This window comes from Anabrus simplex, chromosome 12 (genome assembly GCF_040414725.1).
Source record: "Anabrus simplex isolate iqAnaSimp1 chromosome 12, ASM4041472v1, whole genome shotgun sequence".
NCBI lineage: Eukaryota > Metazoa > Arthropoda > Insecta > Orthoptera > Tettigoniidae > Anabrus > Anabrus simplex.
In genome coordinates this window covers 73,537,804-73,554,537 of record NC_090276.1, presented here as the reverse complement: position 1 = coordinate 73,554,537, position 16,734 = coordinate 73,537,804, and the positions used below count along the sequence as shown (strand labels likewise).

The following is a 16,734-nucleotide window of genomic DNA, read 5'->3' as shown; positions in this document are numbered from 1 at the left end:
TATTCATGAGCGTTTTCCCTTCCACACTGTCGGTTCCCATGATGAATTGCTTACTAACAGCGAACAGAACAAAACACTCAGATATTTACTGCACACCAAATGCAAAGTGATTGGTTCCATATGGAAGCAAAAGTAATCTCTTTGTCTCAGTCTAGTACAGCTCTTCCAGGCAGGTATTACTCATTATGTGGCAAAAGTAGGTCATTGTCGCTTCCAGCAGGTCCCAGGTTTCATTCCCAGTGGGCCAGGTTTTTAAGCTAACTAGTTAATTCCTCTGTGTGTGCCATCCTTGACATTAGAATTGGTCGAGGGTTTCATCCTAACAAACACGCAAGTAGCCTATAATGTGTCAATTGGAACGACAAGTTCCTCTTTTCTGAACATGACTTCCTCTTCCAGCAGGTTTTACTCATTTTTTGGTCAAAGTAGGTCAGGTTTTGTCCCATTTAAGAAGATTGCCTTGACCTAATCCAAGATATCTGTCCTCATTTATATCACCATCAATAAAAAGTGTGCTACCTGTACAATTTCCTCATTACCATAAAACACATCTTGAGGCAGGCACAATAAACCAAGAACATGGCACTTGGTGATACTCCATCCTCGACATTATCAAGTAGTGAACTGTGCTTCTGCTCGACTTGTTATGAACTGATAACTGATTTTTTTTTTATCCAGTAAAAATGAACTCGCCATTCGCAAGTGGGTGGTGTTATTTCTGAGGGATTATTATTATTATTATTATTATTATTATTATTATTATTATTATTATTATTATTATTATTTTGTAGATGCAGTTACCTTTACAATCAATTTCAGAACCAAGGAAGATGAAATTCTGAACCACCTATATTTCTTCTTCATTGCTAATTTTAAACGTAACATGTGCGCTTTGTCTTCTTGATGTTTAAGAAACAGCGCAATGTTTTCACCTTTAGCCTTTAACTTTCTGATGAAATATTCAAGGTTCTCACGAGGTGGTACTGTTATCATACCTCACGCCGGAGCAGGCTTCCTCTTGACAGGTGCAATGTCTGAGCAGTGCAAGTTCCGTACAGTTGGCACTGTTATCAAAGTGTAGTATACTCCCATTTCTCACCACACTGTACAGAAGACATGTCCTTGAAGTTAGTGGTCTCTTAAATGCTTCAGGTGTTATAATCTATCTCTCAGGACAAAGTGTGATGATCCCCCTGTGGGTGGGGGATGCTGGCGAAGAATACACCCACGGTATCCCCTGCCTGTTGTACGAGGCGACTAAATGGGGCGACCAAAAGATGATCGAATTAGAACCATGAGACTACTTGTAATTAGTACCACCATGGGGTGAACACCATGTTTTCTCGAAACATGTACTTGTGTTTGTATATAAGTAAATGATAGTGTAAATAATAATACATTCTGAATTGTATTGACTAGGTGGAACCTGGACACAATTAACTGTTATGATTGTTTTAAATTCATATCCATCTATTCATTCTTTGTCATCACGTTTTGAATTCTGGCCAGTGGAGGATTTTGGATTTCTAAATTGTCATTACATTTCGTCTCATTTCTAACCATTAGGGGTCAATGACCTAGATGTTAGGCCCCTTTAAACAACAAGCACCAAAGTGTGATGAATTCAAAATAGCAGTTCGGTGGCAGATGAGGGAACAGCCAGTTCACTGATATTAAATTGCTTTTTGCAACTTATCATCATTGTTTTTTGTTTATGAAAAGTAGATTCTTTTTTGCTACCTGTGAGGACAGAAATATGTTGGCATTTATGTTAGTTGCACGGAAACCAGAAAGTACCCACACTTTTTCAGACATTCACTTTTATGAACTACTTGATCCTATTACGGAGCTGTACTACATAATTCACACACATCATTTGTGGTGGAATTTATGTGTACATTCATTATTCAAGAAATTTCAATTTAAAAAATTATGTTGGAATAATCAAACAAGTACTTTGTACCAATTACAGTCGCTCATATAGCAGGTCTCAGACATCATTCAACCAACATAACTTGTAGCTTCAATCGTTACAGTCATGGCCACATCAGAATATTTCATCATTTAACGATCAGTCCATTCATATACAGGGTGTAACAATGCCTTCTGAGACATATTCCTGGCACATAAAACATATGGGATACATCAGTGCAATGGCCAGGTTGATGCTAACGGAGGATATGCTGGTACGTTCTGTTCCTGTGTGCTTCTTGTGATGAATGTTCTCTGTAGAGTTCTAGTGTTTAGAGACCCATGTCCTCATAACATATTTTCTTGTACGTGTGAAGAATTCCAATTTCAATGTGCTGTTCAGTTTACTTGTCTACCAGAATCTGAAATAAGGTTAATCGCCTCATTACTTCACCATCCCATCATTACTGCACACAATAGTCATCACAAGTGATGAATTTCTTACTTGGTTCCATAATTCTTTAGAAGAACAAATACTTGTATTGGTCCACCTGTTCAATACAGTTACAAGTGGCTTGTATCAACATTTTTTTGAACAGGTAGACCAATACAAATATATTCTTCTAAGCCATTTTTTAACACAAATATAACACGTAATTGAGAATTATTTGTTCTGCAGGCAGAACATCACATTCCTTGAATTTAATATTATGGTAAGATAACATAAAAACTGGAAATTCCAGAACCACGAATGCCAAGTTTTACGTCATAAAATTTATTTCCCTGCAGTCCTACATATTCCTCAAAGTGTAGTTATTATACATATGATAGTTATTTTCCTGATTTCAAGTCAAATATAGGAAGACAGCATAAACACAATACAGGTTAGTGTGGGACAGTGCTCTATCCTCGTAAATGCCATTCTTCTCAAACAGCTTCAACAGCCACTGAGAGGCCATCATGACAGATGTGGAAAGTCTGATGAAGACAGAGTAATACAGATGCTGTATTCCGGCCCTTTTTCTTGTGTTTATCTCACTTTCTTGTTGTTCCCACATCAAGTGTTAATGTCTGGGAATCACGAGGGGCTCTTCCCGCGCTGACCTATATGTGATCCCATCTTGCAGGCCCACACCCAGAGCTTTCAGTTGACACAACTGTATTTTTATAGCACCCTTACCTTGCTCGAATAAATAGTAAATTGTGCCCGGAGAAATGTTAAGAATTATGAATTTAAAAAGCAGTGAGTAATATTACAAATGAGTAATTCAGTAAGAAATAATATTTATTGTAGAAACAGTAGGTTATTGGGGCAATTGGACCTTACTTTGGCGTTTTCATATGTTTGCTCTCCAGATGTTGGGTTTTCCTATGCCCATTATTCCTGAGTATAATGTTGTGTACAAAACGTCAATGATACAACACGAACAATCTTTATTCGATAATATCTACATTGTGTACAGAATCTATATTGTCGGTACACATTTGTGTATCAAGAGATTTTCAGACCAGACAGTGATCTCATAATGTTTATTAACTATGTAGAAGATTCTGAGTTGCTAGGACACACACTAAAGAATGGGAGTAAGTTTTGTACTCTAAAGCACAGTTCTGAAGTATAGCATTCTAGCTGTCAACACTAATTCTAGACATGTGAAAGCAACCTGCTTGTTAGGACGAAGTGTTTGAAAAGAGAATTCTATTCAGTGTAGGCGACGGGCGCACCCTAGAGTGAGACCTAGCGGTTAACTTCAGTCCACCTATTCACGACTCATTCTTAATAGGGTGTGCCGCTACGTGTCCAAAATTCTGTGTACTTCTCCTCCTCATACACTCATTGAGCGGTGACGTCAGCGCCGCTGTCTGCTCGCTGGCTGGAACTCACTGTCACAAACTGAAATGTTCCTCGCGCAGCGTGCCAGTTTCAAATTGAGCACCACAACACTCCCCGTCCCTCCTCAAAAAACCATCCTGTGTGTGGGCCTGATGTGTGCACTTCTATCAGTTTCCTACTTTATTTTGCATAAATGTAATTGTTCATTTTTTTTTACCCAGTTACTTGTTTTGAGTATAATTTGTAAAATTTGTGTATTTTATCAGTCTGAGTATTTTCATTACGAAAAATGTTGTTTATAAACATTTTGATGGTATTTACCCACATTGCCGTACCAGGAATTAAGAAATGTGTCGGTGAAGATCTAGACTCTTGTACATACGATGTTACCATTTAGACTGTGTCATGGCATGAAAGTATTTTTATATTGTAAATATGATTGGTAGCTTCTCTTGTGTTCACTTGTTTATTTTGTGATAATGATATAAAATGAATATATCAAAAATGTCATATTTGGCTGAATTAAGGTTCACATGTGATAAAACCATTTAACAGCTGTTAATGTTTCAAATGTGACTCTGGTTTCTCAATCCGTTGTGAAGTATTGTTGAGGACTATGGACAGGCCGACAGTGCAGCAAGCTTTGTTGTTGCTGTAAGACACCTGTGTCCTGATTGTGTACGAGAACTTGTGTTACTCTTGGCAGCTTGCTTGAATGGTAGTATATTTATATTTCTGAAAGAAAATCAAAATTGAAGTAAACCCATTTTTAAACCAACTGTTAGGGTTGATTTCTAAAATAAGTTCTAGGCTGTGGTTTTAAACTGCAGCCGCAGTCAGGATTCCCATTCGATTTCCCTTGGATGTTGCTTGAATAGGAATTACAGTTCGTGATTTTAGGGTATTAAGCTTCGTTCTAAGATGCTGTTTGGCTCATCAGTCCATGAACTGATTTGATGCATCTCTCCACACCACCCTATCTGTAGTTAATAATTACAGCTGTCTTGAGCTGGAATCAAGAGTTAATTTAAATGTCTCTTCTCTTTCTTACAGAAGGATAGTTGGCAAACATTACAGAGTAAACTTTCTTGTTTGTGTTCTCTACATCAGAGATGCCACATTATAGATATTGAATCATTATCTTGTTCAAAGTTATCACCCACGTCCTTGTTTCTGTTTTATGATCAGTTGTATCAGGCTGCTTTCTTGCATGAATTAAGATTTTGCAAGTTTCGTGGTCCACCCGTAAGATCTCTAACATTCTTCAAAACAGTCAAAGGACTACATTTAGTATGCATTATTTGTAACACCTACCACTTCAAGTTTTAAATCAGGGCTCACGGTTACGCACTTCTTGCTGTACCAATACGGGTTTTCATTTCTACATTTGGATTGCATTGCAACCTAGGAAATTAAAATGTGACACCACTTCAGTGGTGTTGCATCCAGGGTGATAATCTATACAAGAATTTAATGTTGGCAACAAATGTTTAGGGATACAAAACAGAGATGTGAGGATGTTTCAGTTTTCTCAGGATCAGACCAAGGGAGGTGCACATCCACTAGAACATTCCCAATATTGATTTGTGAACCAAAGTGTCTTAAGAAGAAGTGCTGAGAAGTGAGTGAATGTGTGTGTGAGAACAGCTGGTCAGTATTATTGTTTAAAGTGTGTATGTGTAAAATGTTTTTGTCTGTGATTAAGGTGCTTTATCAATAAAGACATTTTTCCCTTTCTGTACAATATCTTTTCATTTTGCAGAATTAAGTCCTTCCCTTTCAATGAGACAAAAATAGACCTATTTTCACTTTAGCTCAGATATCACATGAGGCATAAATCAGCGTTGCATAATACTAATGCAACTGAAGAATATTCTATCCACCTAACATTGGAGGCATTTTAAACCTACTGCCACCTGTTTATGAAGGCTGATCTTCTGGAGTGTGAACTAAAATAAGTACTAAAATAAGTTCAAGACTGTAAAATGTACAAATAGTTTTTAAGCCATTAGTTACGAACATAAACCAACCTTTGAGATTCTAGATTGGCTGATGATGCTCTATAAAGGAGCGAAACATGTCCCGCATATAACTTCATATTATTGAGGAAACTCTAAATGTAATAACATTTTGATGTATTGAATAGGTGGTTTATAATAAAACATTGTTTGTTGTAATTAAACAGCCTTTCAATACAGATTAGAAGATGAGGTTAGTTACTTGCAAAGTCACCCTATCTGAGAAAACAGTGGAAATATATGAGATCTCATCAGTCCCATATTATTCAATGTTACGGCGATAGACACTACAAAGAACATCCGAAATTGTTCTGCAACACTGATCGTGTATGCAAACGGCATGGCGATAGGATTGATTGACCAGAACAACTTCAGATTCTAAATGAACTTGAGATGTGAACAGAAATAAATCATCCAAAAACAAAACAAATTAATTTCGAGAAAGGGAGGCAAACAAGTAAGAAGAGACACCTTGACACTAGCGGACAAACCATCAGGAATTGTACCAAAAATCAAATACCTTGGTATCAATCTAAGAACAATGCTCAGATCGTTCAGTATTCATATACAACAGAGAGCGGCAGCAGCAATAAAAGCTACTGATTCTATCAGAATCCTCCAGCAATTAGCAGCAAATAAAAGCAATGTTCATATTTCCAGAAGCAATATATAGAATCATCATAATCTGGGGCAAAGTGGCAGTCTGAGAATTGAGCAAGATTGAGAGGGAAAAGGCATGTTTCATGAAACCAGTATTAGGAGTACGGATAACATCATGAAGATGAGAGAGAGCTTCTTCATCAAAGATATTAGCGAACCTTCCACGCACACGTACAGTCAAATACTACGGTATGCGAAAAGAAAAACGCTATCTGGAGTGAATTTTATGCAACAAACGCCATGATGACAAATGAATGGCAGCAATGAATTAATAAATTAAGACACTTGGTGACGAGTTTTGCAGAACAGGGGTTTCGACATACACGACCCAAGTGGAGACTACTAGTGTAAACTATGCGATAAGCCCTGTGACACACTGGCAAAAGTAAATTACACTAACTAAATCTGCTCAGAATAATCAGTATATTAAACTTCAGCAATTTAAAAAGTGTAAACCTTCTTGACCATCTGACTGCATTATCCCATCACATACTAGAGTCATTGTTGTTTCAAGAGATAATAGTTGAATGTTCTTTATATTGTGTATTGCTCTTATGCCTGCCATGGATCTGGCTTAAATGTGGGCTTTGAATGAAGTAATTGTCGCCTGTAGAGTGACTCCAGTGGGTTGTCCTCTTTGTTATTATGTCCTGTGCTGCAATTCTTCCTCCCCGTCTGAAGACCATCTGTACCAACCATTTTTCTAGGTATTTAGTGCATTCTGGAGGACTTCTCATTTGGTTGATGCAAGAACTACAGTATATCCATACAGTGGGGAAGAAAGTATTCGTCTGCCCATACCCGTGGTACGAAAGGAACAGTATAGTACAAATAATGGTGCATATAATGGAATTACATGTATGTAGATATGTAGGGCAGTCAAGTACATCAGTAGGTTGAATATGGAGCCAAGGAGATTCACGCTGTTTGCAAAGGGACCAGCAATACAACGGCGTGCGTCATTACACGCCAAACAAGTATTGGTCTAGGAAACAATATCATCGTGATATCATGCTGTCTACGGCAACTTGGGCTCATTGTGTGTCGACACGTTGGAAGGTAATATTCAGCACTGTTTCCGTGTTCAGCTGGCAATGAGGAGGAAAATGAAAGAAAGAACCGTGGAAGAAAGGAGGACTGTAGTGCATCTATTTCAAAAAGGTAAATCTTTCAAGGACATAAGTGAAATAATTGGAGGAGCTGTTACAACTGTTAAAAATATTGTTTTCAGGTACAAAAGAACAAAGACAATGGAAAATAGCCCAAGAAGTGGCCGCTCCTCAAAGTTATCAGTACAAGACAAACGGCAAATTGTGAGTAAACTGGCCCAAAATCCTCAGCTAAGTGCACCGAAGATAGCAGCTGCGTTAAACCAAGATGTAGGAGTGCAAGCGTCATCTGAAACCATCCGAAATGTGCTACGCGAAAGAGGATATGCGGGCAGAACAGCCCCTAGAAAGCCGTACATCAGTAATGCTGACAGGAAGAAGCGACTTGCGTATGCTAAAGAGCACAGAAATGACAGCTATGAGGATTGGAAGACAGTTGTTTTTATCGATGAGAGTAGATTTGCCCTCTTCAGGTCAGACAGGCGAGTGACTGCGTGGAGGAAGACGCATTCTGAACTTGAAGAGAAGAATCTGACAGCTACTGTGAAACATGGAGGTGGTTTCCTGATGGTGTGGGGTTCTATGAGTGCGAATAGTGTAGGTGAATTAGCCTTTATTGAAGGGACTATGGATCCCAAAGCATACATGAACATCCTCAAGACACATCTTCCATCAAGTGAACAAAAAATAGGACTCAGCAAAGTATACGTTTAAGCAAGATAACGATCCCAAACACACAACCCTGAACACGAAGCTATGGTTGTTATATAATACACCGCATTGGCTGGAAACTCCGCCACAATCTCCCGACATCAACCTCATCGAGAATTTGTGGCACTATTTGGAGCAAGACTTGAGAAAACATGCAATATCAAACAAAGCTGACCTGAAAGAAGCCTTACTCACCAAATGGAATAACATACCAAAGGAAACTACGGAAACCTTGGTACGATCGATGCCAAATAGGTTAGCTGAGATTATAAAGAGGAAAGGATGACCTACCAAGTACTGGAACGTTCACGAAGGATCAAGAAACTGCATTATGTTAATTCAGACCAATACTTTTTTGGTGGAAAGTGAAAATGATAGTTTTAAGTTATGGTTTTTTAGTCATATGGATATGGAAGAATTAAGTTTTTCTTACAATGCACATGTTACACAAGATGATAAATAATCAAGGGTTGTAGTATATGTCAATTTTTATCATCATTCCATTCGATTCCTCGTTCTCACACGTAGAATATTTCGACAGACCAATAGAACTCAGAGAATTAGAGTAGGTGAAGCTTTATCTGTCCCTGTAAAAACTAAGAGGTGAATTCCTCAAGGCAGTATTATTGGACCTTTATGTTTTCTTATATATATCAATGATATGTGTAAAGAAGTGGAATCAGAGATAAGGCTTTTCGCAGATGATGTTATTCTGTATAAGTTACAAGATTGTGAGCAACTGCAAAATGACCTCAATAATGTTATGAGATGGACAGTAGGCAATGGTATGATGATAAATGGGGATAAAGGTCAGATTGTGAGTTTCACAAATAGGAAAAGACCTCTCAGTTTTAATTACTGCGTTGATGGGGTGGAAGTTCATTTTTGGGATCATTGTAAATACCTAGGTATTAATATAAGGAAAGATCTGCATTGGGGTAATCACGTAAATATGATTGTAAATAAAGGGTACAGATCTCTGCACATGGTTATGAGAGTATTTAGGGGTTGTAGTAAGAATGTAAAGGAGAGAGCATATTTGTCTCTGGTAGGACCCCAACCAGAGTATGGTTCCAGTGTACGGGACCCTCACCAGGACTACTTGATACAAGAAGAGGAATAAAAAGCAGCTCGATTTGTTTTGTGTGCTTTCCGACAAAAGAGTAGCGTTACGAAAATGTTGCAAAGTTTGCACTGGGAAGATTTGGGAGAAAGGAGATGAGCTGTTCGTTTAAGTGGTATGTTCCGAGCTGTCAGCAGACAGATGCCGTGGAATGACATTAGTATTTAAAGTTAAAAACTTCATGATCGTTCCGTATTGAATAGAGAAGTAAGAAGATGTACAATATTAGAAGGATCCACCTTTCAATACTCCATTGTAAGTTGAACTAAAAAGAAGTCACAACTTGTTTATTGGGACCGGTTTCGACACATTACAAGTGTCATCATCAGCCAAATAGTAAAATAGGGCAAGATATAAAGATCTTAAAACAACTAATACATTGAACACAGGCAAAAAATTAACATTGATTCATATCGTAGCAATTCAGGTTAATGTCCAAAACACAATGATCGCAATCAAGAGAGTAAACAGAACATCATTGTCTTGCGCCGAAAACAAATATAGTTGAAGTTCACAAGCAGGTCAAGTATGCACTTATGTAGAGTCGTTGCTAGGCAGGTCTTGTAGGCATTTGTTTCTCAGGCCGAAGAGTAAAAGGTGACGTAATTGAAGTCTTAGGAAAACAGTGTAGGATTTAATTTCGTCAAATTCAAAGTAGGTATATAAGTTTGAAAATAATTTAAAACATTAAAAAGAATAAAGTCAAATAAAAATAAGTTGTTTCAAGTTGAACCTCACATTGCAATTTTCTTTTATTATTTCTTCCTATTTTTAATATATTTTTATTTGACTTTATTCTTTTTAATGTTTTAAATTATTTTCACACTTATATACCTACTTTGAATTTGACGAAATTAAATCCTACACTGTTTTCCTAAGACTTCAATTACGTCACCTTTTACTCTTCGGCCTGAGAAACAAATGCCTACAAGACCTGCCTAGCAACGACTCTACATAAGTGCATTCTTGACCTGCTTGTGAACTTCAACTATATTTGTTTTCGGCGCAAGACAATGATGTTCTGTTTACTCTCTTGACTGCGATCATTGTGTTTTGGACATTAACCTGAATTGCTACGATATGAATCAATGTTAATTTTTTGCCTGTGTTCAATGTATTAGTTGTTTTAAGATCTTTATATCTTGCCCTATTTTACTATTTGGCTGATGATGACACTTGTAATGTGTCAAAACCGGTCCCAATAAACAAGTTGTGACTTCTTTTTAGTTCAACTTACAACGGAGTATTGAAAGGTGGATCCTTCTAATATTGTACATCTTCTTATGACATTAGTAGACGAATAAGTTTGAGTGGTGTCTTAAAAGTAGGAAAGAGCACACAATATGAAGATAAAGTTGGAATTCAAGAGGACAAATTGGGGCAAATATTCGTTTATAGGAAGGGGAGTTAGGGATTGGAATAACTTACCAAGGGAGAAGTTCAATAAATTTCCAATTTCTTTGCAATCATTTAAGAAAAGGCTAGGAAAACAACAGATAGGGAATCTGCCACCTGGGCGACTGCAATAAATGCAGATGTATTGATTGATTGATTGATTGATTGATTGATTGATTGATTGATTGATTGATTGATTGATTGATTGATTGCGGTCGTCTTCAAAGGCGAAATAGAGGAGGACAGCAGTAGATGTGTCGGGGCCGTCATAGAGCCGTATGGCACTATGGACGCCGGTCCCGCGGAGGGCGCTCTGGATGTCGTCATCAGAGAGTGCAAGGTTGACGTCCTCGATGATACAGGTATACATGGTGGGAGGCCGACTTCCAACGAGGTGTCCGGTCGATATGCGTTTTTGGAGTCGGCGGGGTGAAATAGTAGAGGTGTGGAATAACCCAGCGGAACAAAAAGAGACCTTGCATGGAGATGTGTCAAAGTGTCTGTCTTGTCTTGTATAAAATTACTACAGTATAATATTTAAACCTATATATTTAGCACAATTATATAGGCCTAAGTAGCTCTTTTTGTAAGTCACAAATATAATATACATTGGTTTAGTCTAACCCACAATTTTTAACTGAATAACAAGGACAATTTTTCTCGTCATTAATTACGTTCACCGTACTCGATAATGTACGGGCACCGTGACATTTCTGAAACCGTCCGTCTAAGGATTCACATTCTTCCATGCTTTTCAACAAGTACTGAAACCAACGAGCTAGAAAGAGGACTATAGAGTGGCTAACATGGCTGCTACAGTGCTCTCTGGGTGGTGCCAAGGCGAAATAGCGACTCCATAGTTTAAGCGCCATTCATATAATTTCTCCGCATACGGTGCGATACTTCTAATAGATTAGATCGAAGAAAATATGCTCTCTACGTGTGTGGCATGCAATTGCATAAATTGTAGAGAAAACACGAAGAATGAATATCATATTTTAGATAAGATTCTTTTTTTTACTAAAGTACACAGTTTTGGGCGATTAGCAGAATTACGTTGCCTGTGTAGCACAATCCAGCACGTGTACATTAGGCCTACTTTTATTTTCTTGTATTTGGTATTTGAAGGTGCTCAGATAGGTTACCTTTGTGTCAGTAGATTTACCGGCCCGTAAGGGAACTCCACCGGGGCAAATCTCCGGCACTTCAGCTTCTCCGAAAACCGTACTAAGTAGTCGGTAGGACGAAAAACCAATACCACTATTTATTATTACATTGTATCCTACAGAGCACATTTCCCCAGCATATTGAAAATAAATATAAAGTGAACAACGATGTTACAAGACGCCTGCTGTCCAACGCCACACCTACAATATTTAGAATTTCCTAGTCACCTCATCCCCTTTGCCAACGATACGGAGTAATATGAGGACTTTCAGTCCTACATCACCACTACTACTGAGCGAGTTGGCTACGTGGTTCGCGGTATATAGCTCTTAGCTTGCATTCGGGATATAGTGAGTTCTAATCCCACTGCCGACAGCACTGATAGCTGGTTTTCCGTGGTTCCCATTTTCACATCAGGCAAATACGGGGGCTGCTGTGCCTTAATGCCACTGACACTTCCTTCGCAGTCCTAGCCTTTTCCTATCCCATCGTAGCTATAAGGCGTGTCTGAGTGGGTGCTACATAAGACAAATAAAAAAATCGGCGTTACCATAATCTTCTTCCAAAGATAATCGAAGTGAATTATTCAGGAAAGTTAACTTATGTGATTTAAGATCATTATCACAAGAAGAACTGTTCTCTTTTTTAGCAATTATTTCAAATTGTTTATCCTACGAATTCTTGTTCTTATTTTATTATTATTATTATTATTATTATTATTATTATTATTATTTTAAGGGATACTTTATTACACCATTGTTCACTTCAAACCTTGTACCCCACGGCTCTAGAATACTTATTTTTCGTAAATTATTATTAGTTTTACGCCCTACTAACTATTTTTTCGGATAAGCCGAGGTGCCGGAATGTTGTCCCGCAGGAGTTCTGAGGGATTTGAGCACCTAAATACTATCGTACTGAGCCAGGATCTAACCTGCCAAGTTGTTTAGTGTCCGGCTTCTTGGCTGAATGATCAGCATGCTGGCCTTTGGTTCAGAGGTCACCAGATTCGACCGGGTTGAGCATTTTAACCGGGTAGTCGACAGTTAATTCCTCTGGATCCGGGACTGGATAACCTTCATCTACACACAACATAACATTCTACAAACCACTACAGAAGCACGCAATAGTAAATACATCACTCCACCTAGGGTTGGCGTCGTCAGGAAGGGCATCCGGTCGTAAAATTAGGCTAAATCCATACAAAATGCCAATTCCAGGTAAATGGAAAGATATCAGGATTTATTATTATTATTATTATTATTATTATTATTATTATTATTATTATTATTATTATTATTATTATTAAAGTTATATGAATTATTTCTCGATGTTGTTATATTGCTTTGCTCAAGGTTTTCTGTTCTATATTTTCATTCTCTGTAAGTGGGTCTAAATTTTTGGCAATGTCTTGTGATTTGTTTTGTAATTCGGACTAGTGGAAATGCGCTAATTTTCTTTCTTTATACAATATGTAAGTACGTAGCCTGTCTCTTGTATTTTTTTTTTGTCCTTTTATACAGACATTGCGCATCTTTGAGTGCTTCCCTAATAAAGAAAACTGTGAAACGGTATTTATTCCCGCAGCCTCTGTACTTGCTTCATCACAAGCCCACTCGATTTGGTCGCTTACAATATGGCGGACGTGGCTTTCAAGTAGATTCAAATATGGCGGTCCAATAGCCACTCTATAGTCCTCTTTCTAGCTCGTTGACTGAAACACTACCGACCGCTACCGACAGATGTCTCGGAAGTAGTATTATTCTCTTTTCGTGCGTCTTTTGTTTTACTCTTTCCTTAAATAGCAGTCGATAGTATTTTATTTCATTTAATTAACTTGAACCATTGTTTTCCTTGGCAACCGTAGAGAGGTGTTGTTTGAACTTCAGCAAATAGTTTGAAGTTTATTTACTGGTATATTTTGAAGAACTTTGTGCCTCCAGTCGCTACCTAGTACTTACACAGTACGATACGCTTAGTCGTGTGCTCCGTGTTTTCAGTACTTGGTTGTGAGGATTCTTTTTTCTTATTTTAGTGCTAGTGCCGTGTGTTGTTATGGCTGCCTCCAGTGGAGTTTATAGCCTTTTGTTAGAAGATAAGTTAGTTGTCGCGCAGGAGGAAGAAGTTCGGATGCAAGACGAATCTTCTGGAAACCAGGCAGCTCAATCAAATTTGACAGACTCACAATTATCACAAAATTCTAATTCTAATGGTGACAATGTACTGCCGCCTATGGAACGTGAACAGTATTCCCATTCACACCTTGGACCTTATATTGTATACGTTGAATCTCTGGAAAACAAAAATTTAGGGCAACTCCATCCTATGGCTCTTGGGAGACATTTTTATGAACGTAATATTTCCGTCCAGTCTATCTCCCGTAAAGGTCGTAATCGCCTACAAATAATTTTTAATAATGCGGGGCAAGCCAACGATATTCTGTGCCACCCTCTGCTCACATCTCTACATCTTAAGGCATACATCCCGTCTTCTAATATTTTTCGTGTGGGGATTATTCGAGATGTGGATAAGAACCTTTCTGAAGACGACATTCGACTTTATCTTACTTCAACCGTGCCGGTTAAAGCAGTACAACGTCTCAATCGTCGCATTGTTTCCAATGATGGTGTTGGATATGTCCCCACTGGGTCAATTAAAATTACTTTTCGAGCCCAAAAGTTGCCTACACAAGTGTCTTTATTCCAAGTCTACTTGCATGTTGAGCCTTTCATTTTTTTCCCCTGTTCTCTGCAGAAAATGCCTCCGATATGGCCATACACAGGCCCAATGTCGTGCACAGGTAGCACGCTGCGGGAAGTGCTCTATGGAGCACGCCACCGATCATTGTACATCTCAGATTGCAAAATGTGTGTATTGCAAAGGCCCACATCCAACGGGAGCAATAACTTGTCCGGAACACAAATATCAACAAGAGATAAAGAAGGTCATGAGCACGGAACATATCTCAGTTCAAGATGCTAAGAACAAGACTTCCCTCCCTCATTATCATCCGTCTCAACACCCCCCAGGATTTCTCCCCCACCCCCTGGTACCAGAACAAGTCTCTTCTTCCCCTGTTCAAGATTTTTCTAGAAAACGTAAATTTACACAAGTAATCCAGAAATCTGCCCCTCCGCCTTTGACTCCGGGTTATGATAGAACTGGTTATCTTGCCTTGGTACGCCCTGACCCTGGTTCTACGGGCCGGGTTCCATTATCTTCTCCTCCGCCTGCTACAACATCATCTTCTCTTCCCACAGCACCACCTCCCTCTACTTCGGGTCCTAGTTACCCGCCCCGATCCCACGACTCGCAACTGTTAATGCAAAGAAACCAAGAACATCAAGAAATCCAACAAATCTTATTCTTGCTTCTTCAGAATGTGGGAGGAGAGTCTCCCATTTCACCGGTAATTTATCAACTACGAGATCGCATCGCTCATATCCTTACCCTATATGATACGCGTTTTGCAGTGGAACGCTAGAAGTCTTTTTCATAAAAAACATGAACTTCAACTATTAATTCAGGAAACATGTGCTAACATCATTATAATACAAGAAACGTGGTTTTATGCAGACACCCTTTTTCATCTTCCTGAGTTTCGTGTCGAACGCCTTGATACTAATGGAAGTGAAGGCCTTGCCATTTTTATTCATAAGTCTATTCCATATGTCCCCTTTCCTCTGACGCATTGCATTCCAAATACTCTTGCTTTAGGTATTATTGTGCGAAATATATATTTCATCAATGCGTATTGTCCTCCTGATGTTTATATCTCTACCTCTCACTGGTCCCACTTCCTTACCCAATTTGATTCCATTGACAATGTTTTTCTCTTTGGTGACTTTAATTGTTCTCATACTGCCTGGGGTAGTTCTAAAGATACATCTAAATGGACAAATTTTCTTACGGCATCTCAATCCCATCACTTTACCCTTTTAAATGACGGGTCCCCAACTCGACTCACCCCTCCTGGTTCACCCCCTAGTGCTGTTGATCTTTCGCTCTGCCATGACCACATGACTCCTAATACCGTGTGGCATACACTCCGTGACACTCATCTGAGTGATCATTTCCCTATTCTTATTTCTTTTGGTGTTTGTAAACCACCCTTTTCCTCATCCCCACCCTCCCAGCTCAGTAATATTCGGTCTTTCCGAAATTTTGATAAACAATCGTATTGTAGTTTCCTTCACACCCATTTCCTTCAATACACGCCCAATACCTTAGACTATCCTACCCTTCTACGCATTCTCTCCTCATATGTTGAGACTTTTCATCCATGCAAATTCATCCCCTCCCTCTGTCCCCGTCCTTATCAGAAAATACATTGGTGGGACGACGAATGTCACAAGTTAATACTGCGGCGAACAGCTTTATTTAAATTGTATCGTAAGAATATGACGCTAGCTAATTATTTAACATTGAAACGCCATAATGCATGTATCAAACGCATATTTAATGCAAAGAGACGCGAGTCTTGGAAAGCCTTCATCTCCTCTCTTTATCATCGCGTATCTGCAACATCCCTTTGGAACGCCATTCGCGCGCTCACCCGTGTTACTTCTGTGCACCCTGCGCATTCGATTATTCTGCCTAATGTCCTTCTTTCTTTTCTATATACTGTAACACCTGACTTCACAATTCCGCCTCCCTTTTCTTCCTTCCGTCCCATATCCCCCCAATTTTCTGTTTTACTTCAACCCATCCAACTGTCCGAATTACAGTCCGTTTTACAAGCAGTTCGTAGTTCATCTCCTGGTCCTGATAGTATCACTTACACTACGCTCCGACTTTTACCCCATA

At 38.8% G+C, this 16,734-nt stretch overlaps 1 protein-coding gene across 1 annotated transcript in view; it reads left to right on the top strand.

The window, feature by feature from the left end:
- The window catches only part of Invadolysin (leishmanolysin-like peptidase, invadolysin), a 550,229-nt gene extending 541,983 nt beyond the window's left edge, over positions 1-8,246 (top strand). Inside the window, exon 15 of the mRNA XM_068229813.1 lies at positions 8,006-8,246. Within this exon, the coding sequence (XP_068085914.1) occupies positions 8,006-8,246 (241 nt within the window). The remainder of the gene's footprint in view (positions 1-8,005) is intronic.
- The last annotated feature ends 8,488 nt before the right edge of the window (positions 8,247-16,734 follow it).